Genomic DNA, 22,957 nt, shown 5'->3' with positions numbered 1-22,957 from the left:
AGTATGTGGCTTTTATACTGGGGTTCTCCACTGAAAAAGTGGCCAAAATCCTCGACCAACAACAGTTCACTTAGTGACCGTTCAAAGTTGCAACAGCACTGGAAAAAAAGGGACTGATGACCGTTTTTCACTGTTGCAACCTTTGCAGCATCCCCATGATCCTGTGATCAAAATTCAGATGCTTGGCATCTGAATGACGGTTGCAGCCGTCGGACAAGCGAAGTCAATGGAGAAGTCAGATTTGCTTAATAACTGTGTTACTAACTTAACAACCACAATGATTCACTTAGCAACCATGGGAAGAAATAGCATAAAGCTCACTCAACAAATAATAAATGTTGGGGTCAATTGTGGTCGTAAGTTGAGGACCGCCTGTGTTTAATGACTGTTCAAAGTTACAGTGGCACTGGAAAAAATGCCAATCGTCATGGTTACGACCATCACAACATCCTCATAAGTGGATGGTCACAATTCTGGCACTTGGCAACCAGCCTGTATTTATGATGGTCGTAGCATCCCAAGGTCATGTGATCGCTATTTGCGAACTTCCCTGCTGGCTTCCAACAAGCAAAATCAACAGGAGAAGTTGTATTCACTTAGCAACTGCAGTGATTTGCTTAACAACCAAGGCCAAAAAAGGTTATTAAAATCGGGTCTGACTCAATTAGAGCCCTGGTGGCACAGTGGTTGAAGGGGAGTGTTGCAGGCAAGCTCTGCCCACAGCCTGGGGTTCGATGCTGACGTGCTCAGGGTTGACTCAGCCTTCCATCCTTCTGTGATCGGTAAAATGAGGACCCAGATTGTTATGCAAAGATGCAAATAATGCTTCTACATTGTAAAGTGCTCAGAGATTGCTATAAAGCTCTATGGCAGTGGTTCTCAACCTATGGGTCGGGACCTCATTTGGGGTCGAATGACCATTTCACGGGGGTCGCCAAACAACGCAGTCCACCATTTTCCCCCCCTTTTCCTTAGCTGTGCTCCTCCCTTTTACTCTATTGGCTTTGGAAAGCCAATAGAAGAGACTCTCTTGAATAGAGTCTCATTCTATTGGCTTTCCAAAGCCAATAGGAATTGTCCAGGCTGTCTCTGCCCTGCTGAGCCCGCCAAAAGTCCCATTCTGCAAACGGTGCTGCACCAGTTGAGTAGTCCTCGACTTACGACCGGTTGAATAGTCCTTGACTTACGACCGGTTGGGGGTCGTGGCATTAAAAAGGTTGAGAACCACTGCTCTATGGGGTAGTATAGAAGCCTAAATGCTATTGCTATTTCTACCTGCCATGTTTAGTAATGGAAATTGCATGGGATTGCAAGCAGTGGTGGGATTCAAATATGTGAACAACCGGTTCTGTGTGTGGATGTCACTTCCGGAAGTCCATTCTGGGCCTGGGCAACAAAAAATTAGCTACCGGTTCTGCCGAAGTGGTGCAAAGTGGCTGAATCCCACCACTGGTTGCAAGTTGAGGACTACCTGTATTGTCAGCAGGTGCTGGGCTGAATGGACCAGGGCTACATAGCATGAGAAATGTTACTCTATGGATAATACTCTATGGTAGTACCTTAGAGTTCTGGCTATGGCAGGACCATACAGTTCGAGCTATGGGTAGTACTACCATAGAATGAATGTTTGGTAGGCCAGCTATAGCCTCCACAGTCAAGGTTTTTAGGTTGAAGCTCCAAAGCAAGAGTCTTTAAACTTAGCAACTTTAAGACTTGTGGACTTCAACTCACAGAATTACTGGCTGAGGAATTTTGGGAGTTGAAGTCCACAAATCTTAAAGTTGCCAAGTTTGGAGCCTCGTGCACTAGAGAGCCTCTTTCAATAAATTAAAAGTAAGGGGTTCCCCATCCCCAGCCAAGAAGACTCAACCACTCACACAAGTGCCTGCATTTTTGTCATACTTGTGTTCCTTGATGGGGTTTGTAGGGCTGTGCAGGACAAGAGGACATAACAGTGGCCGTATTTGATAACATTGTCAACCAAGAAAAAAATAGCATGGGTTGAGTGGTACAGGTAGTCCTCGACTTACAACAGTTCGTTTAGTGACCGTTCAAAGTCACAATGTCACTGAAAAAAATCTGACTTCACGTTTATGACTGTTGTGGCATCCCTTTAGTCACATGATCAAAATTCAGATGCTTTGTAACCGGCAATAATAATAATAACAACAACAACAACAACAACAACAACTTGGAAGGGACCTTGGAGGTCATCTAGTCCAACCCCCTGCTCAGGCAGGAAACCCTACACCATTTCGGACAAATGGCTGTCCAGTCTCTTCTTAAAAACTTCCAGTGTTGGAGCATTCACCGCTTCTGGAGGCAGGTTGTTCCACTGGTTAATTGTTCTCACTGTCGGGAAGTTTCTCCCTAGTTCTAGGTTGCTTCTCTCCTTGATTAGTTTCCATATTTATGATGATTGCAGCGTCTTGGGATCGTCAATCTCCTTTTGTGACCTTCTGACAAGCAAAGTCAGTTGGGGAAGCCAGATTCACTTCACAGCTGTGTTATCAACTGAACAAGTGCAGCGATTCACTTAACAACTGTGTCAAGAAAGGTCGTAAAATGGAGCAAAACTCACTGAACACCTGTTTCAATTGGCAACGGAAATGTTGGGCTGAATTGTGGTCGTAAATCAAGGACTATCTATATAAGTTTATCAGGAAGACAAAAAAAATAGAAAAAAAATAGATGACTTTAACAGGCTTAATAATAATAATAATAATAATAATAATAATAATAATAATAATAAAGTTGGAAGGGACCTTGGAGGTCATCTAGTCCAAACCCCTGCTCAGACAGGAAACCCTAAACCATTTCAGACAAATGGCTGTCCAGTCTCTTCTTAAAAACTTCCAGTGTTGGAGCATTCACCGCTTCTGGAGGCAGGTGGTTCCACTGGTTAATTGTTCTAACTGTCAGGAAGTTTCTCCTTAGTTCTAGGTTGCTTCTCTCCTTGACTAGTTTCCATCCGTTGCTTCTCGTCCTGCCTTCAGGCGCCTTGGAAAATGGCTTGACTCCCTCTTCTTTGGGGCAGCCCCTGAGATATTTGATTCGAATCACCGGGAATCTGCTAGGGAACACAAGCAACCTAGGAACCTCATTATTTGCTTCTCAACCTGATATGGAAGCTGCAGAGTCATTATAGTCCATTCCTGGTGAGATTTAGATAATGACCAGAAGGCTCTAATTGAAGTTATCACATGCTCCACAATTCACCCTCAGTATCACACCCACCTATGGGGATGTGAACTCAAGTATGGATGGGTGGCTTTATTTATTTATCGACTCTTTACCCCTGTCAAATATTCCTGTCTTCCAGGCTCTTACATAAGTAGAAAACACAAGGAAAAAAGATATTCATAGTAATAGGCCCAGAATACTCCACCCCACTCCATCAAATAAAAAACAAAATGTGTACAACTCCATTTAAAGAATTAAGCCTGAACTATTAATTTGGCAAAAGGAGAAAGGGACGGCAGAGGATGAGATGGTTAGATAGCGTCATCGATGCAATGAACATGAATTTGGGCAAGCTCCAGGAGACAACGGAGGATGGGAGGGCTGGCGTATTATGGTCCATGGGTAACAATAAGGTGACCAACTTTTTTACAATGAAAAGGAGGACACAAATAAATTGAAGAAAAAATATCGTAAATAAAAGAAACATTTTATTCATTGCAACAATAATACAGACAACTTGCATGTGCAAAGTTTGCCAGCTGGGTGTTTTGGCACGCTCAGCAGCAATTCCTATTGGCTTTTGAAAGCCAATAGGGCAGTGGTTCTCAACCTGTGGGTCGGGACCCCATTTGGGGTCGAACGACCATTTCATGGGGGTCGCCAAACAAGGCTGTCCGCCATTTTTTTCCCCTTTTCTTTGGCCACGCCCCTGGCACCCGGTGATGTATAAGTGGTTGGGGGGTCACCACAACATGGGGAACTGTATTATGGGGTCGCGGCATTAGAGAGGTTGAGAACCACTGCAATAGGGGGAGTAGCACAGCTCATGCAAAAGTTGGGGAAAAAACCCCATAAAAAAAAAGGTGCCGGAATGCCGTTCTGAGTGTTCTACGAGGGGGAAAAAAAGCCCTGCAGATTAGTCTTCAAACTTTGAAAAGGAGGACATGAAGGAGGACACTTTTCGAAGGAGGACAGAACTTACAAAAGGAGGACTGTCCTCCCTAAAGGAAGACGGTTGGTCACCTTAGTACTAACAAAGAGTCGGGCACGGCTTCGGGACTGAACAACAGCAACAGACTGTTAATTCAGTAGTCACTTTGAAGGCATAGCAAAATGCCATAGCAAATTCTTTGGTGGGTTCTTGGAATGTCTGCAAATCTAACATTACCAACTGTAGCAAAACTAACACAGCAGCCAGGGGGACAATCTTCCTGTCCTCGCGTCCCTAAAACATGGTTCACCATGCTGAATAGGTCCATCCAACAGCAAGCTGCTGGTGTAATAAGAGAGAAAAATAACGATGCTTTCTTAACTGTTGTTGCCCAGTTTTTGTTTATGCAGTTGGTGGATCTCAAACTTGAGCTTGTACCCAGCGTGGTGAGTTCAGTGGAAGCCTTCCTCTGCCAGAGGTTGCTCCATCTCTGAGAACTTGTCAGCAAATCAAGGAGCACCTCATTGATTGTTGGGACCATCCCAATCTAGGTGGCCAACATTTTTTCGGTTCCGGTGCACAGTTTTCATCAAAGTGAATCTGTTGTTCCAGAGAGTATTCTTAATCTTTTAAATAGATTGGGAATACTTTTTGGAATGGTGGATTTGTTTTGATGGGAATTGTGTGTTGGAATTGAGGGAATGTTGGTTGTTTGGATTGAGATGGTTTTAGTAGTTGATGGAGTGTTTTGGCTTAGATGATTTTTTTGTACAGTGACATAGATGTGATGGGGGTGTGATGATCAGTTGGATGAGGTTTGAGCTTTGTGTGATGAATTGAGGTGAATTGGGATTTAACATTGTTCTTTGACTGGGATGGCTGTTGTGTGGTGGAAGGGGAGGTGAATGAGATTGGTGGTGGAGGGAGGGATGGGAGAGGTTGGGAGCTGGAGTGCATCTGGAGGGGGTGCCTAGGTTGGTGGCTTGTTGATTCAGGGTTCGGTTTGATTTTGGTAGTTGTAGACTGATGAAGTTTTGGAACAGGTTTAGTGGTGGTAGAGATTTGGTTTAGAAATGGAATATTTAAACGTATTATGTTGTTTGGGGGAGGTGGAGAGGAGACAGTGAGTGTGTTGAGTTGAGTTGTTTATTTATGTTTTTACTTTTGATTGTCTGATTACCCAAACACCACGGTGTGTCCTGAGTACTTTTTCTTAAAAACTAAAAAACCAATAAAATATTTTATAAAAAAAAGAAAAAGAAAAGAAAATCAAGGAGCACCCTGGTACAGAGAATGAAGGTCAACCCGAACATTTGTGGAATTGTCGGCAAGGTCACTTGGGAACTCTCAAGCGCCTCCCCACCTGCCAGGTGGTGGACCCCACGGATCCTATAATCTCCCTCTCCTCACCCCCTTTAGACAACCCATATCATGACCAGCCATTTGGGGAATTGAAGTCCTGGCTGATCTGGAGGATAGCAAGTGGAGGCAAGAACTCTCAGAAAGCCGAGATATCCGTTGTGATCATAGAATGATAGGGCTGGAAAAGACCTCAGAGGTCTTCTAGTCTGACCCCCTTCCCAAGGCAGGCGTCCTTACACCATCCCGGGCAAATGGTTGTCCAATCTTTTCTTGAAAACTTCCAGCGATGGAACAGTCACAACTCCTTGGAGGCAAGCTGTTCCAGGGATTCATTGTTTTCACTGTCAGAAAATTCCTTCTTATTTCCAGGCTGGCTCTCCCTCCGACAAGTCTCCACCCATCGCTTCCTGTCCTGCCCTCAGGTGTTTTGGAGAAGAGGTGAACCCCCCTCTTCTCTGTGACAGCCCCCCAAGTATTGGAAGACTGCTATCATGTCATTCCTAGTCCTTCTCTTGGTTAGGCTAGACATACCTAGCTCCCTTAACCGTTCATTATACGATTTAGCCTCCAGACCCCTTGTCATGGAGCCTTAAAAAGGACCCCATCCACCAGCTTGGGCTGGAAGCTGGAAAGAAGGGAAGAGAAGAGGGAGGGGGGAGAAATGGGGAGGGGAGCCTATGCCTGAAACCCGAGTTTCATATTGATACAGCTTCCTCCTAATGGGAGTGCAGAAACCTGTTCGAAGCATCTGGGTCGAAAGAAGGAACACGGTGGTAGCCTGGAAACTGTCAAGAGAGAACGATGTTTTGGCAGGCTTGTGGTACAACCACATCTCTCTGTGGTTGCACAGAGAGAGTTCTGCTCGCCCTTTGTCTTCAGTATTTGCAGAGCATGTAGGGAAGCTTGGCGTGTAGTTCCCCCCCCCCTTTCCCTCCCTCCTGCTTGTCTGTATACAATTGTTTGTGTGTGTGTGTGTGTATGCGCACACTGCATCCCACTCATTGACCCTCCTCCCTCTTCACCATCCTCCCCCCCTCCCCTCTGAAAATTGAAATAATGATAATGCCGTGTCTCCCCATTGCATCAAAGTATCAGCCCATCAAAAACCAGGAGGCATGAAATGCAAATGGTACGGTGATGGCAAATGGATGGTGCATGATCCCCCTGACGCCAAATGAATTTTAAAAGATGACAATGTACATATGTGGGGAGGGGGAGGATAGAGGAGGAAGAGGAGGAGGAAGGAGAGAGGCTTTGAAATAAACACATTATGCCAGCAATAGTTTTCTTCTTCTTCTTCTCTCTCTCTCTCTCCCTCCCTCCCTCCCTCGCTGTCTCTTTCTTTCTCTCTGTATCTCTCTCCTTCACTCTCTTTCTGTGTCTCTGTGTCTGTCTGTCTTTCTCTTTCCCCTCTCTGTCTGTCTCCCTCTCTCTGTCTCTCTTTGTTTCTGTGTCGTGTGTATGTTTCTATCTCTCTCACTCTGTTTCTCTCTCTCTTTCTGTCTCTCCCTCTCTCTCTCTCTCTCTCTCTCTGTCTCTGTCTCTGTCTGTGTGTGCTGTCTGTGTGTGTCTCTCTCTCTCTGTTTCTCTCTGTGTGTGTCTCTCTGTCTCTTTCTGTGTGTGTCTGTCTGTTTCTCTCTGTCTCTGTCTCTCTCTCAGTGCGTGTGTGTGTTTTCTTGCTGCTCACTCCTGACAATATTTTTTCACACTTCACTGAGCATCCATTCTGCCTCCCCCCCCTCTCCTCCCCCTTTCTCTCTTGCCTACCTCTCGCTCATGTTTCGGGTCGCGTCACTGCAGCTCCGGTGGATATAATAAGATAGAAAGTATGAGGCTGTTATTTGCATAGAAATAGCATGGAGCCCCCAGGCAGAATTCACAGGGCGGGAGAAAAGAAGGACACAGAGATCATTTGTCTAAAATTTTAATCTAAACTTTTGCTGAGCCTTTTTGTATTGTTTTTTTCCCCTTCCTTCCTTCCTTCCTTCCTTCCTTCCTTCCTTCCTTCCTTCCTTCCTTCCTTCCTTCCTTCCTTTCCTTCCTTCCTTCCTTCCTTCCTTCCTTCCTTCCTTCCTTCCCTTCCCTTCCCTCCCTCCCTCCCTCCCCAAATCAACTTTCTATCCAAATGCCAGCTGCAAACTCCGACACTAGATACACACACCTACACACAAGCTGTTTGTTTTTAACACAGTGCGACTTGGGATAAGATCAATGACTTTGTACCAGAAGTATTGTCTGAATTCAGTAACATGTAGATTATAGTTTGCCTAATTCTTTTATTCCAAATGAGTTATGAAGCAGTGGCTTTCCATATATATGGAAGTGTTTGACATGAGCAGGTTTTATTATCTTTTTTCTTCCTCTTTCAAATACATTAGTTTGGTGTACACACTAACCTGACTTCATATTTTGAATACTTCTGCACCACACTTGGCAGTTTAAAGTTAACAAGGTATAGATTAAAAGACATATTTTGAGAGAGAATGTGTTTGGAAATGTATATTTACGTGAAAAGAATGTCATGCAGATATTTTAAAAATAACACTAATTGATATTATTATGGTCCTTTGAGGCAGTTTTGACTTCTGGTCACTAGAATGAAAACCATAGGGTTAGAACGGACCTTTGAGGTCTTCTAGTCCAACCCCTACCCCAGGGCAAGAATCTTCCTATTATTCAAGAACATTCCTAGTATCTTCTCCAGCCTTTGTTTGAAATTCTCCATTGATGGAACACAACTTCAACAGGCCAGCTGCTTCATAGCTCTCATAGACAGGAAATTCCTCTTTATTTCAAATATGCATCTCCTTTTTGTTAAGTTTGCCCCTATTGTACCAATAGAAAAGATTACCTATAGCTCAGGATTGAAATGTGGAGCCTTGGTGCTCTCTGAGCTTGGTTGTTTCCTTGCAGATGTTGCATTACCTGGCTAGGTAACATCATCAGTGTGAGGGAGGGTGGGGTTTGCTCCCAGTTTATATACAGCAGCTTGCCCTGCCAATGTTGCTGGGGATCGATTTTCTTCTTGGCAATTCCTTGATTAACATGTTACTTTCTGCTGGATGGTTTGTCTGGTGTTAATCCCTGCTTATCTGAGGTATGCAGCTGGAGAGAATGTTTCTTTCTTAGCTTTTTTATTGTCTCCTTTGAATGGTATGTATAGGTTTTTTGTCTCTGTGTGTCTGTTGAGGGCTGAACAGGGACCAAACCCCACATTTACTAGTACTGATAATGTTATCTAGTCAAGTAATGAGTCATCTGCAAGCAAACAACTAAACTCAGAGACCACTAAGGACTCCACGGTTTCATCTGTTGGTGCTGGTGTTGCTCTTAGATACTATAGTGAATGAATCCTTGCCCTCTTCTCTGCTACGGCCCTTCAAATATCTTCCCTTAGTCTTCTCTGTTTAGGCTAAGCATACCCATAGTGCCTACGAGCAAGACCAGATGAAACTTACTTTGTTGTTGTTGTTAATTGCGAAGTCGTGTCCGACCCATCGCGACCCCATGGACAATGTTCCTCCAGGCCTTCCTGTCCTCTACCATCTTCTGGAGTCCATTTAAGTTCACGCCTACTGCTTCAGTAACTCCATCCAGCCACCTCATTCTCTGTCGTCCCCTTCTTCTATTGCCCTCCATCTTTCCCAGCATTAGGCCCTTCTCCAGTGAGTCCTTCCTTCTCATTAGGTGGCCAAAGTATTTGAGTTTCAACTTCAGGATCTGGCCTTCTAAAGAGCAGTCGGGGTTGATCTCTTCTAGGACTGACCGGTTTGAACGCCTTGCAGTCCAAGGGACTCGCAGGAGTCTTCTCCAGCACCAGAGTTCAAAGGCCTTACTTACCTCTTACTTATTTACCTGACTAAGTAACATCGTCAGCCTGATGAATGTGGGCCTTGCTGCCCGTTCAGCCATCAGTGGTTACACAGAGACAAACCACACTTACACACCATTCGAAAGGGACAATAAAAAAAGCGAAGAAGGAAACATTCTCTCCAGCAGCATACGCTTAGGGATTAACACCAGGCAAGCAACTGAGCAGAAAACAATTCCCTAATCAAGGAACCACCAAGGAGAAAACCACATCCCCACCAACAATGGCAGGCTATATAAACAGATAGAAAAACCCACACTCCCTCACTCCATGGACACTGCAACTGTCATAAATACATGCCAGTTGCCGAGCCTCTGAATTTTGATCCCATGGCTACAGGGATGTTGCAGTGGTCGTAAGTGTGCAAAACAGTCACTTTTTTTCAGTGCCATTTGAAAGGTCACTAAATGAATGGTTGTCTGTTGAGGATTATCTGTACATTAACTTCCAATAAAGTTAGCCCTCAACTAACTTATCACTTTCATTTAATGACCATTTGAAGTTACAACGGTGCTGAAAAAAACGACTTATTTCTAATAAGTATTTGCACTCGTGACAGTTGCAGCATCCTTACAGCCATGTGATCAGAATTCAGGTGCTTCACAGCTGGGATATGTACAACGACTGCAAGGTCCCATCTGGTTGCCATTTGCAACCCGTCTAAGTTCCGACAAGCAGAATCAGTGGAGGAAACTTGATTCGCTTAACGACTGTGTGATTCACTTCACAATGTGACTCTCTTAATAGCCGTCTTGCTTAACAAGAAAATTCTGGTCCCAATTTATGATCAAGAGTCGAGGGAATTGCTTTGCAGCAATGGGGGAGGTAGTCCTCGATTTACAACAGTTCATTGACTGACTTTTCAAAGTTACAACAGCACTGAAAAAAAGGGACTTACGACCTGCAGCATTCCCAGGGTCACGTGATCAAAATTCAGATGCTTTGCAACTGACACATATTTACAACGGCTGCAGTGTCCCAGACTCATGTGATCACCTTTTGTGACCTTCTGACAAACAGAAATCAATGGGAAAGCCAGTTTCATTTTACAACTGTGTTACTAACTTAACAACCGCAGTGATTCACTTAACAACTGTGGCAGGAAAGTTTGTTAACTGGGTTAAAGTTCACTTAACAACTGTCTCGTTTAGCAACAGAAATTTTGGACTTCATTGTAGTCGTAAGTCGAGGACTACCTGTATTAAGGCTACTTACTCCTGTCTAGAGCAGTGTTTCTCAACCGTGCCTTGCTAAAGGCCCAGTCGTAAGTTGAGGACTACCTAATATGTCCTGTCGATTCTAACAAAGGTATTCTGTTTTATTTTTTGATGTCGCCTTAATCCAGTTTCAACATTAAACTTTTCTCGTTTGCGTGTGCAAAGGAGACTATGTGGCTGCCTTCCCCTTTCTCACATTAAAGTAGTGCCTAAATTTGGACTATCTCTGGAGGCTTCCTTGAACCATCAGCCAAAGGGTTTCCTTTCCGCTCTTGAACCCCGTGGTTTTGGTCAGCCGAGTCTGATGGGGATCAGGAGCCCCCGCAGATCCCTCTTGTCATGACAAATGAGATCAAAGTCATAATGCAAGAATTGAATCTGCCAGGACCGTTCTTGCCATACAAAGGAGCGTTATTATAATTATTAATGCATCGTATGAATCTTTCTGGAGTAGCTCAGCACGACTATCAGGGTGGATATGAACAGATGCAATACCTGAAGAATGCTAATTGGAAAGGAAGGAGGGATGGAAAGCAAACGGATGCTTGGCTAGAATGGGTATGCCTTTCCTTGAAGCTTCTCAAGGTTATTCTGTTCTCCGGCTTTAGAACAGGGCTTTTCAACCTTTTCATCCATTATACCACTTTTAGGATATGGCAACATCCGAGTACCACCAGTCGCCTAGCAAGGTGTCAAAAACTTGATGACCCCCCCCCAAAAAAGGAAAAAAGTGATAAAGTACAGGTAGTCCTCGACTTACAACAGTTCACTTAGTGACTTTTAGGAGTTACAATGGCACTGAAAAAAGTGCCCCTCACGCCACAGCCAAGCAAGACACCTGCCTGCCCACCCGGCGGTGCTCTTCCTCCTGTCTGAGGTTTTCATTGTTGTGAGCATTTCTGTTGGGGATTGGCAGCAGAGGTGATGTGGGGGGTGTTTGGTTTTTATTCCCCCTGTCTGCTGGGTGGTTGCAGCAGGTTTTGGTCACTTCACATGACCCTGGGACACTGTGACCGTCATAAATATGAATCAGTTGCCAAGCATCTGAATGTCAATCACAAGACCCTGGAGAGGCTGCAACATTCCAGTTGATTGGTGCTTCTTCAGAGCTCAGCAGAAGCGCCAGGATCAGCGCCGGGCTACAGCTGGAGCGTGACGTTGATCCTGGTGCTTCCACTGAGCCCTGACAGCCCTGCAGCTCCAGCCATCCTTCTCTCAAGCTTATACAGTGCTGTTACTGGTTCAGCTCATTCCCCTCCCCTGCTACAACTTTTCTAGGATGGTCGAGTACCACCTGCCAGGTGCCAATGTACCACAGGTGGTACCCGTACCACTGGTTGAAAAGCCCTGTTCTAGAAGGAGGGTGAGAAGGACTGGTTGTGTTATTGTGGCGGTGACAATGACAGCTGCTATAATCGTCAGGCATTCAGGGTACAGGAAGTTCTCGACTTTCAACAGTTCATGTAGTGACTGTTGAAAGTTACAACGGCACTGAAAAAAGTGACCTGTGACCCTTTTCCACACAACTCTTGCAGCATCCCTGTGGTCAAGTGATCAAAATTTGGATCTCATGACGGTTGCAGTGTCCTGAGGTCATTTGACTCCCTTTTGCGACCTTCAGACAAGCAATGGGGAAACAGATTCATTTAGCAACCCTATGACTCACTTAACAAGTAGCCACCTTGCAGGCCAACCCCTTTTAATGGTACACATCTGGAAGGCCTGCCTCCAGTTGTATGCATGAGCTGGGCCCCTTTGTGCCAGGGGGAATGAATTGCGGCAGAACTGTTGGCAGAGGCCTTTTGTTCTTTTGTCTGATGAAAATATATATGCGCTGTCTCGTTGCAGTGTTGTTGTTTTTTTTAAAAAAAGAAAGCAATTTTGGCTGAGTCAGAGAGGCAGTTGATCAGCAAGGATGGGGCATGCCTTACTTGTTCTACCTACACTGCAGAATATAAGCATCTTTGCTTCAGCATTAAAACACAGTCTTGATTCCTGGATTTTTGGGGGAGCATTTTTTACCATCATTTGGATGTTCCTCGTGTCCTTGGTGTTTTTTGGGCACCACCACCATTTTGGATTGAGAATGCCTTGTTTGGTCTGGCCATCTTATGAGAAGATGGAGCTTGTCCTTTAATATCTCAAGTTTTGATGACCTCAGGATGATTCTGCACCCCTAATTCTGGGAGGATAAAATGACCCCAAGAAGACAAGATCTAGATCAGTGTTTCTCCATCTTGGAAACTTGAAGATGTTTGGACTTCAACTTCCAGCATAGCTGGCTGGGAAATTCTAGGAGTTGAAATCCAGACATCTTCATGTTGTCCAAGATTGAGAACCACTGATCTAGATCAGTGATGGCGAACCTTTTAGAGACTGAGTGCCCAAAAACTGGCCCCGCCCCTGCTCCATCCCCTGCGCCGCCCCCGGTCTGCCCCTCCATTCCCCGCTCCGTCTGCCCACAGGACCACTCATTGCCTCCAGGACCTGCCGTAGATCGCCCAGGCAGCCCAGCAGTGCTATGGCGGCCACACCCTCTGCTCGCACCCTGCAGCATCAACTGTGCATGATGGGGCATGAGAACAGAGTCTTGTCTACGCTGCCTGGCTGCCATGTCCTTGGCTGCGCTGCTCTGAGTGGGCCACGCTCGAGGGTGACTCTCCTTCAGGGGGCCTGCTGGAGAGGAGGGGATCATGGGGGGAGGCAAGGCTGGGGCAATGGCATGTGTGCCCACAGAGAGGGCTCCGGGTGCCGCCTCTGACACCCGTACCATAGGTTTGCCACCACTGATCTAGATATTAGATCTTGCTGGAGAGAAAACCATGCCATCTACTCATTGGGTTATTGCTTCTTTCTTTCTCTTTTTTTATTAAAAAGTTTTACAAAAATTACAAAATATACCCCAAAACCCACCCACCCTATCCCCCCTCCTCTCCCCCTCCCCCACTTCCCAGAGCTGAATACAGGGTAACAAATATATTAATCATAATCTAACTTACGTAAACCAACTATATAGATAAACAAATATAATGCGCTTTAACTCCCCTTTAACACAGAATAAACAATTTGCATATAAACTTAATCATTTGAACAAATTAAAATCCTAATTCATAAACAATACAATATAATAAAAATTTCACTATAATAAACGATTAATAATAATAATAACAGTAATAATATTCTAAAATTTATTCATAAAGTAGATGGAAGTTTCTAGTCCCATATTTATTCTGAATATAATCTATCCATCTTCTCCAAATCTGGGTTATTGCTTATTTCTTGATTGTTGGTCTCTTATTAACGGTGTTAATTTCTGCTCATCTAGGTATTGATTACTGCGGAGGAGGTATTTTGGTCCTTTTGTTTCTTTTTTGGATTATTTATTGTCTCTTTCGAATGGTATGTAGTTGTTGTTTATCTCTATGTGCCTGGTGATGGCTGATTTGTTTGAATGCCAGCCTTCCAGGAATTTTCTAGCTTTTTTGGATTTGACTTGGTCTAGGATGCTCACAGTTTCCCCATTGAAACTATGCTTTAGACCAGAAGTCCCCAACTTTTGGGGCACCTGGGACCGGTTCCATGGAGAGAGGTTTTTCCACGGACCGAAGTGTGCGTGGTTTTGTGTGCTGCCTGCATCTTGCAGATGGGGCTTTGCTTGTTTGTGCAGACAGGTTGCTGGCAAGCCGTGACCCGGTACTGGTCCACGAACTGGGGTTGGGGGACCCCTGCTTTAGTCTGCCCATGTGTTGTGAAATTAAGGTGTTTTCATCAGCTTTTTCTTCTGGATTTACAATCCATGGGCTCTCCTGGTCACACTAATCAACATTTCACAGAGCCCACTCCTTATTGTAATGCTTCCCCCCGTTGCTCACCAGAAGGGGGGGAAAAACAGGTTTTCAAACAGCTCTTCAAATATATCATTTAGTAGTCTACCATGAATTTCTTGTGAACTAGAATGACGAAGGAATTTTATTTATTTCTCCGTCTTTAAATCAATACAAAGTAGACCTCTCCATTCTGAAGCTGGGCATGGATTGCAATGAGAGAGATTTGAGGGCAAGGGGGAAAAAATGAGTCCCTTATACTGTTAAAACTTTGGGGGAAAGAGGTGACAGGTGTATAATTCCATTTACCAGGTGCTTGGGGTATTAATGTGGATGTGTTGAAGAACTGTGTACATTTAGCGTCCTACATCTTCTAAATAAAAGATCACAGGGCTGATAGCAGGAGCAGAGCACAGCTTTAATAAACTCTAAGCGTTAGACCAAGCCTGTATGTTCCTAACTCAAGAAGTTTCCCTTGTTGAATACTCGTAAATTAAAAAGCACAGAAGCAGGCCAGGTATTCCTCCATTATCCCCAAAGTGCTTTTTCAAAGGGCAACTGGACTTTGTTTTTTCTTCTTTTCACTTCTCATTCGAACTGGATTAGTCGAAAGGGCCAGCCTCCTATAAATTGCTGTAATATGAGAGTAAAATAAAGTCCCTCTGGATATCTTTATTAAAAATGGGTGGTGTGATGGTGCTCTTTGCCTAGTTGCTCCAAACATTATTGGACTGCCGTTCCCATTAGCTGCGTCAAGCATGGCCTCATGGTCTTTGATAGTAAACATGGTGGTCAACATCCCCTAGATAAATTGTCTATCTGGTCTTGATGGAAACCATCCATAAGGCTGTTTGACAATTCCAGGAGCAAATTTTGTGGGCAGAAGTGAATGGAGCTGTAAACTGAAGCTAACTGAGATTCAGCTGTGGATTATTAGACTTTGTTTAACCCTTCCTTCCTTCCTTCCTTCCTTCCTTCCTTCCTTCCTTCCTTCCTTCCTTCCTTCCTTCCTTCCTTCCTTCCGCTGAGCTGCTAGACTAGTTGGAAACTAACTAAATGCAAGTACCCAATGTCAACGCTGCTAACATCGGATGTTCTTGCTTTGACAATATATGAAGATGCAGCCATTTTCTCTTTAACCTGTGTGTTACTTTTAGAGTTAGAATTACATGATGCTGAGGGGAAGGGGGAAGAATGTGTATTAGTTAGACATAACATCGCAGTAGAGCAGCGGTTCTCAACCTGTGGGCCGCGACCCCATTTGGGGTTGAACGACCATTTCACAGGGGTCGCCAAACAACGCAGTCCGCCATTTTTCCCCTTTTTCCTTAGCTGTGCTACTCCCGCATGGGGCCCGGCGGATGCCTTACCTCCCTTGGATTGGGCCAGCTGATGGCCCAGCTGGTGGTCACCCTGCGCCGTCGCTGCCCCTTGCCAGCTACGCCTCAGCCAGCGCAGGGGGCGGCACCATGCATGCGCAGCGCTCCCGGGCAGGGAAAGTCCTCAACTTATGACCGGTTGGGTAGTCCTCGACTTACGACCGGTTGGGGGTCGTGGCATTAAAAAGGTTGAGAACCACTGCAGTAGAGTATTCTTCAAGGTTGTTTGAAATAAGAGATGATAAGGAATGGCCGGGTTATAGAACTGGAGGGAAGGTTTGCATTTCAAACTAATTGGAGAATGTGATTTATGACTGTTAATTGGAGGAGGGAATTGTGCTTTGATACTATGTGTTTAGGGGAGGGGAATTCAGATTTTGGCTTTGACTATGTATGTGCCAATGCCATATTATTTGAATAAAGATTCTTTAAGATAAACAATGGCTCGAAGTTCTTGGAAGAGTAACGTCTGTCGGAACCATGACACCCAATATGTGCCTAGAAACTGCCTCTGTTAGAGATGGCACATATTGATGCATGGGTTACAGGAAAATTAGGCTACATTCAATTGTCAGAAGGTCGCAGTTTTCCTGGTTACAGGAAAATTGGGCTACATTCAGTTGTGCCAACCTTGCCAAGGAGAACACACACTCAGCAAAGAGAGAAGACTTGGTTTGCTTTTTTTTTTTTTTTTTAATCTATACAAGAGCAGGTTAGAGGAAGCTTAGAACGGACCAGAAAGACGCAGCTTTCTTTTAGGGAGAGGATTTATTTATTTATTTATTTTAAAAATGCTTCTGTGATTTCCATCACCGGCCAACAGATCCAGGAGCTGCTGGAAGCAAAAGGGAGCTGTTATTGTAGACGCCACTTAGTGCGAGGCTGTAGAGATGCTCCACTTTACTGCTGCTGACAAGCAGCGAAAGTGGTCTAATATATACTGTCTGTTGCTGCCCTTTAAATTCTGTTTTGGAGTTAAAGACAAACAGGCCCTCCCACCTCCACCCCAGAGCATCACCATGCTTTAAGGGAAGCAGTGTTGAGAGGCTGCCATATTTACTTGTCTCTGTGTTTTGATAGCAGAGGTGGCAGCCTGGAGTCAGGCTGAGTTGTGGGAAGACAGCCAGTGGATGCCTACGAAGAGCCTGTACGGAAGGATAGAATGCCATAAACCTTAAACCCCAAATAAGGTTAGGAGCAGGAGTTGCTCCTGCTTCCCTTGGATAAAATCGGTCTGCTAGGATGTTACACTGAACTTGGAAAATTTTTTTCCAGAAATAGGAAGGTGAAAGGTCTGAATCCTAAGTATAATTCTGAATGCAGATAATTGTCGACATAAAATGCCCTAACCGTGGCAACTATGTTCTGAAAGGGGTGGCTTCCCCAATACAGGTGGTCCTTGACTTACCACCACATTTGAGCCCAGAGTTTATGTTGCTAAGTGAGAAATGTGTTGTGAGTTTGGCTTCCGCATTTTATGACTTTTCTTGTCACATTTGTTAAGTGAATCACTGCAGTTGTTAAATTAGTAACACGGTTGTTGAGTGAATTTGGCTTCCCCATTGACTTTGCTTGTCAGAAGGTCGCAAAAGGGAATCACACGTGACCCCGGGACACTGCGACCGTCATAAATATGAGTCAGTTGCCAAGCATCTGAATTTTGATCACGTGACTCTAGGGATGCTGCAATGGTCGTAAGTGTGAAAAATAGTCACGTCATTTTTTCCTAGCCGTTGTAACTTTGAGTGGTCACTAAATGAATTGTTGTAAGTTGAGGACTTCCTGTACAGGTAGTCCTCAACTTACAACCAGTTGCTTAGTGACCATTCAAAGTTCTGACGGACCTCCCCAAGGCTACTTACAACCTGGATTTGAAGTTCTCTCACTTTTTCTCTCTCTCTCTCTTTCTCCCTCTCTCTCTCTCACACACACACATACACATACACAGAAGGAGTGGTCACATGGCCACATTTAGGGCACTCAGCTGCTGGTCCACACTTATGGCCATTTGCAACATCCCGTGATCACGTGACCCCAATTAATGACATTATTCTCCTGAAAACCGTCCTTTGCTTCTGGTTTCTGCCCAAAAGATGCCCTTTGTAGACAATGGATTTGCTTAGCAATAGCTGCAAAAAAAGGTTGTAAAATTGGGTGCAGTTGCATGGTGACTCACTTAATTACTGGTACGACTTACCCCGTAATTCCAGGCTCAATTATGGTGGCAAATGGCCATTTTATAAGTGTACCCAACCCTTGCTCTCCATGTTCCAGTTATGTTCCTGGCATTAAAAAAATAAAAATCAAAACTCAAATTCTCCTCCATTAGCTGAAGGGGGCTTGCCAACACCCCCGTGCAAGTTTTAGCAGCCATTTTAGGGAGGAGAAAACATCAGGGGGCCATTCTAAACCACGACATTTTCTGGTCTGTTTTTTGTTTTGGAAAGCATGCGGTTGTGGGTTTTGCCTTCCCTCTTCTTTGTTCTTCTTTTATTTATTTTTTTCCCCCTTCCCCTGTTGTTGATAAAATCTAAATGAAACAGGTATGTAATGCCCGCTGCCTGTTCCAAAGACTCGAGCCATAAAAATAACAAATGGCGTGTATTTGCTCGAATGTCAAAGTTATGAGTTTATTTTGTAATGATGTGCTCCTGTTTTCATGAGGTAAACTGGCCGTGGCAGAGGTGTTATTAGTAATATGGACCCAGCAGAGCAGAAACCCGAGTGACCGAGAGATCAGTGTATCAGTCAGGGAGAGGGCAAATGGGAAGAGACAGCGGGGGAATGAGAAACAACGGCGGGCGGCGCCTGGTGCTCGGCGGAGATTAGGAAACGGGCCCTGCGCACGGGAGGCTGGTGGTCAGAGGCGCCTGCTCGGAAGCGGCTTCTGAGGAAACTCTAGGGGGTTGTGTGGGTTTGCCTGGTGTGATTCCCCCCCCCTTTTTTTTTTCTGGAGCCAGGTGGGCAAGGTGGATTTCAGCCAGGTACTCTCCAATGGCTGTTTGCTTAAGAAGAAAAGATGTAATGCTCTCAGAGGTTCTTGGCTGTACAACAAGGAAGGTTTTGCTGTTGTTGTTTTTTTTTAACAATTGTGTCAAGGCAAAAGTTAGGAACCTGGGGGGCTTCCTTTCCTTCCACTCCCCTCCCCTCTTCTTCTTCCCTTTTCTTCTCTTCTTCCACTTTCCTCTCCTCCTCTCCCCTTCCCTTCCTGTACTTCCCTTCCCCTCCTGTCCTGTTTCCTTTCCCTTTTCCTGGACTGGACATACAAACACTGTCATACAAGAATTTCATTGCCTACAGTTGTCTGTTTTTTTCTTCATGTATGTATTTTTCTAATGCAGGCTGCATTAGCCACTTTGTTGGCTTGCTATAGGGCAGTGATGGCAAACCTTTTAGAGACCGAGTGCCCAAACTGCAACCCAAAACCCACTTATGCATCGTCGGGTGCCGGTTGGGTGTGGCCCATTGTGTGGGTGTGACCCATTGGGCAGGTGTGGCCCATTGTGTGGGTGTGGCCCATTGGGCAGGCGTGGCCCATTGGGCGGGCGTGGCCCATTGGGTGGGCGTGGCCCATTGGGTGGGCATGGCTGCGGTGATAACAGAAGACTGGGTGGGACTAAAAAGTTCAATCAATCAATTCCAACTTTGAAGATCTTTTTTTTTCCCACAAGTAATTGAAATTGACTGACTGATTGAACCTTTTTTTTTTTTTGCACATGGCAGCAGAGGCCTAAAGAGAAAAGGTTTTATAAAATCCAGCTGAAGGCCTAAGACTAGAGCAACGGTGCACGTGCCCATAGAGAGGGTTCTGAGTGCCGTCTCTGGCACCTGTGCCATAGGTTCGCCACCACTGTTATAGAGAGAAGGAACAAAAAAAAAAAAGCATTTTAAAGCACATTGGGTGCCTTAAAAAAAATCTGGTAATGTTCTTTTTCTTGTGCCCCGCCTTTGCACAGGTGCTTGGAAGAGAGGTGTATACTTCTAATAACCAGTTGGGTGGCATCCAGATCATGCATAACAATGGAGTGACCCACAGCACTGTATGTGATGACTATGAAGGTGTCTATACCATTCTGCAGTGGCTCTCCTACATGCCAAAGGTACATTTCGTTTGTTTCTTTATTTAAACAATTTATACATCTCACGGCCAAGAACATCAACCAACAGTCAGAAGACATGACCAAAGCTCTGTAATCTCACAACATATGGACCGATTCAGCCATAGTTTCAACTGGAAACTGTAGGCCTTTTAGACCAAGCCAAATCCAAAAATGCTGGAGAATTCTTGGAAATTTACATTCAGACAAATCGTCATCATTAGACATATAGCAATAAACCACATTTACACACCATTCAAAAGAATCAATAAAAATTAGGGGGGGGGAAACACTAGAACAGTGATGGCAAACCTTTTAGAGATTGAGTGCCCCAAAACCGCCCCCACCTCTCTGCCCATCCCCGCTTTGCACCCCGCCCACTGGCAGGGCCACCTACCACCTCCACGGCCCGCCACAGCAGATCACCCAGGCAGCCCAGCAGTGCCATGGCAGCCACGCCCTCCGCTCGCGCTCCACAGCATCACCTACGTGTGACAGTGTGACGACGGAGTCTTGTCCCAACTGCCTGGCTGCCATGTCCTTGGCTGCGCTGCTCTGCGCAGACCGTGCTCAGGGACGACTCTTGGGGGGGCCTGCTGGTGAGCAGGGGGCTGTGGGGGGAGGCGGGGCTGGGGCGTCGGCGCACGTGCCCACAGAGAGGGCTCTGAGTGTCATTTCTGGCATGCGTGCCATAGGATCGCCACCACTGCACTAGAACATACCACTTCCAGCAGCCAGCACTCAGATAAGCAGGGATTAACACCAAACAAAGAGTCAGACAGAAGATAACACTATAACCAAATGACCCTCACCAAAACTGTTATCCAAATAGATAACAAGATAGATGATTTCTAACTGACATGGCTTTCTCTGGGAAGGATATTCTGAAAATTAGGCCCATAAGAATGTGTAATAACGGAGCTTTCTGGCTTGTTTCTTTTGTATTAGAATGTGTTCAGTCCAGTCCCGATGCTCACTGTGATGGACCCAATAGACAGAACAATTGAATTCCTTCCCACCAAGGCCCCCTACGATCCTCGCTGGATGCTTGCTGGACGACCTCACCCAAGTATGTGTTCTTCAGAAGGTGGATTCAATCTGGGACAAAGTGTGGAACATTATGTTTGGTAGCACTCCAATTATGTATCACTTTTCATATTTTACATAGCTACTCATCTCATAATCAAGTAACTCTGGGCGGCGTAGTACAAACCTATTAACAGTGCAGGTAGCCCTCTGTTTACGACCTTAGATGGAACCAGAATTTCTGGATAAGCTTCAAGGGCAGCCCCGTGTAGAGCGCATTACAGTAGTCCAACCAAGAGGTGACTAGGGCATGAGTGATTGTGAGTAAAGTTACAGTGTTGTTGTTGTTAGTTGCGAAGTTGTGTCCAACTCATCGCGACCCCGTGGACAACATTTCTCCAGGCCTTCCTGTCCTCTGCTATCTTCTGGAGTCCCTTTAAGCTCATGCCTACTGCTTCAGTGACTCCATCCAGCCACCTCATTCTCTGTCGTCCCCTTCTTCTGTTGCCCTCCATCTTTCCCAGCATTAGGCCCTTCTCCAATGAGTCCTTCCTTCTCATTAGGTGGCCAAAGTACTTGAGTTTCAGCTTCAGGATCTGGCCTTCTAAGGAGCAGTCGGGGTTGATCTCCTCTAGGACTGACCGGTTTGATCACCTTGCAGTCCAGGGGACTCGCAGGAGTCTTCTCCAGCACCATAGTTCGAAGGCCTCAATTCTTTTGCGCTCAGCCTTTCTTATGGTCCGATTTTCACAGCCATACATTGCAACTGGAAAAACCATGGCCTGGACTCTACGCACTTTTGTTGGCAGGGTGACGTCTCTGCTTTTTAGTATGCTGTCTAGATTTGCAATAGCTTTCCTCCCCAGGAGCAAGCGTCTTTTAATTTCTTGGCTGTAGTCCCAGGAAGATAAAATCTGTCACTACCTCCATTTCTTCCCCATCTATTTGCCAGGAATTGAGAGGGCCGGATGCCATGATCTTGGTTTTCTTAATGTTGAGTTTCAAGCCAAATTTTGCACTCTCCTTCTTCACCCGCATCAAGAGCCTCTTTAGTTCCTCTTCACTTTCTGCCATTAGAGTGGTATCATCACCATTTTAGAAGCAATTTAAGTTTGAAGCAGTGTTAAATAATCTTGGAAAACTAGATATAGGTAGTCCTCAACTTACAACTACCGGTACCGCTGGGACTGGAACTTCAATCGCTAAGCGATGTAGTCATTCAATAAAACATCACATGACTAGACCTAATTTTTATGACTTTTTTTTTTTGCCCTAAACCAGTGGTTCTCAACCTGTGGGTCGGGACCCCATTTGGGGTCAAACGACCATTTCATGGGGGTCACCAAACCACGCTGTCTGCCATTTTTTTCCCTTTTCCCTAGCTGTCCTACTCCCTCTTATTGGTGGCCACACCCACTTGGGGGTCACCACAACATGGGGAACTGTATTATGGGGTCATGGCATTAGAAAGGTTAAGAACCACTGCCCTAAACATTAAGCGAATCGTGCGCTAATTAAGTGAATCTGACTTTCCCCATTGACTTTTCTGGTCACTTGATGAAAATTTGGCTGCTTGGCCACTGACTCATATTTATGACGGTCGCAGTGTCTTGGAGTCACACGATCCCCTTTTGCAAGCTTCTGTCAAGCAAAGTCAATGGGGAAGCCAGAGTCACTTAACAAGCGTGTTACTAATTTAACAACTGCAGTGATTCACTTAACAACTGCTGCAAGGAAGGTTGTAAAAATGGGGCAAATCTCACTTAACCACTGTTTGACTTAGCAAGAGAAATTTTGGGGTTATTGCGGTCGTAAATCGAGGACTACCAGTATTTTGCATGCAAATTTGCAATTTTCTCCCAGAAATCAAAATTATGAACGAGGGAGTTCCAGGCCTTTGGGTTCCTACTTAGAATGAAGCCGGTGACGATGATAGATCTTTTTTTTTCCCCTGGCAATTTGGGATCTAATGTTCTTCCCTTTTCTTGCTTTTCCTCTCACCAAATCATCTTGCTGGCAATTCATCTGCCTCGCCTTGAGTCTGCATGCTCCAAATGGAGTGACTTT

At 45.1% G+C, this 22,957-nt stretch overlaps 1 protein-coding gene across 5 annotated transcripts in view; it reads left to right on the top strand.

Annotated features, from left to right (window-relative positions):
• ACACA (acetyl-CoA carboxylase alpha) overlaps window positions 1–22,957 on the top strand; it is a 268,972-nt gene that overhangs the window by 193,867 nt on the left and 52,148 nt on the right. For all 5 annotated transcript variants that reach the window (XM_039350417.1, XM_039350415.1, XM_039350416.1 and 2 more), the window contains 2 exons: window positions 19,724–19,867; window positions 20,813–20,933. In XM_039350417.1, the coding sequence (XP_039206351.1) occupies window positions 19,724–19,867; window positions 20,813–20,933 (265 nt within the window). The remainder of the gene's footprint in view (window positions 1–19,723; window positions 19,868–20,812; window positions 20,934–22,957) is intronic.

The sequence above is a fragment of the Crotalus tigris genome, unplaced genomic scaffold (genome assembly GCF_016545835.1).
Source record: "Crotalus tigris isolate CLP2741 ecotype Arizona unplaced genomic scaffold, ASM1654583v1 scf7180000018330.590113, whole genome shotgun sequence".
Lineage (NCBI taxonomy): Eukaryota > Metazoa > Chordata > Lepidosauria > Squamata > Viperidae > Crotalus > Crotalus tigris.
Note: the sequence above shows the minus strand (reverse complement) of the source record. Positions and strands in the feature narration are given on the sequence as shown.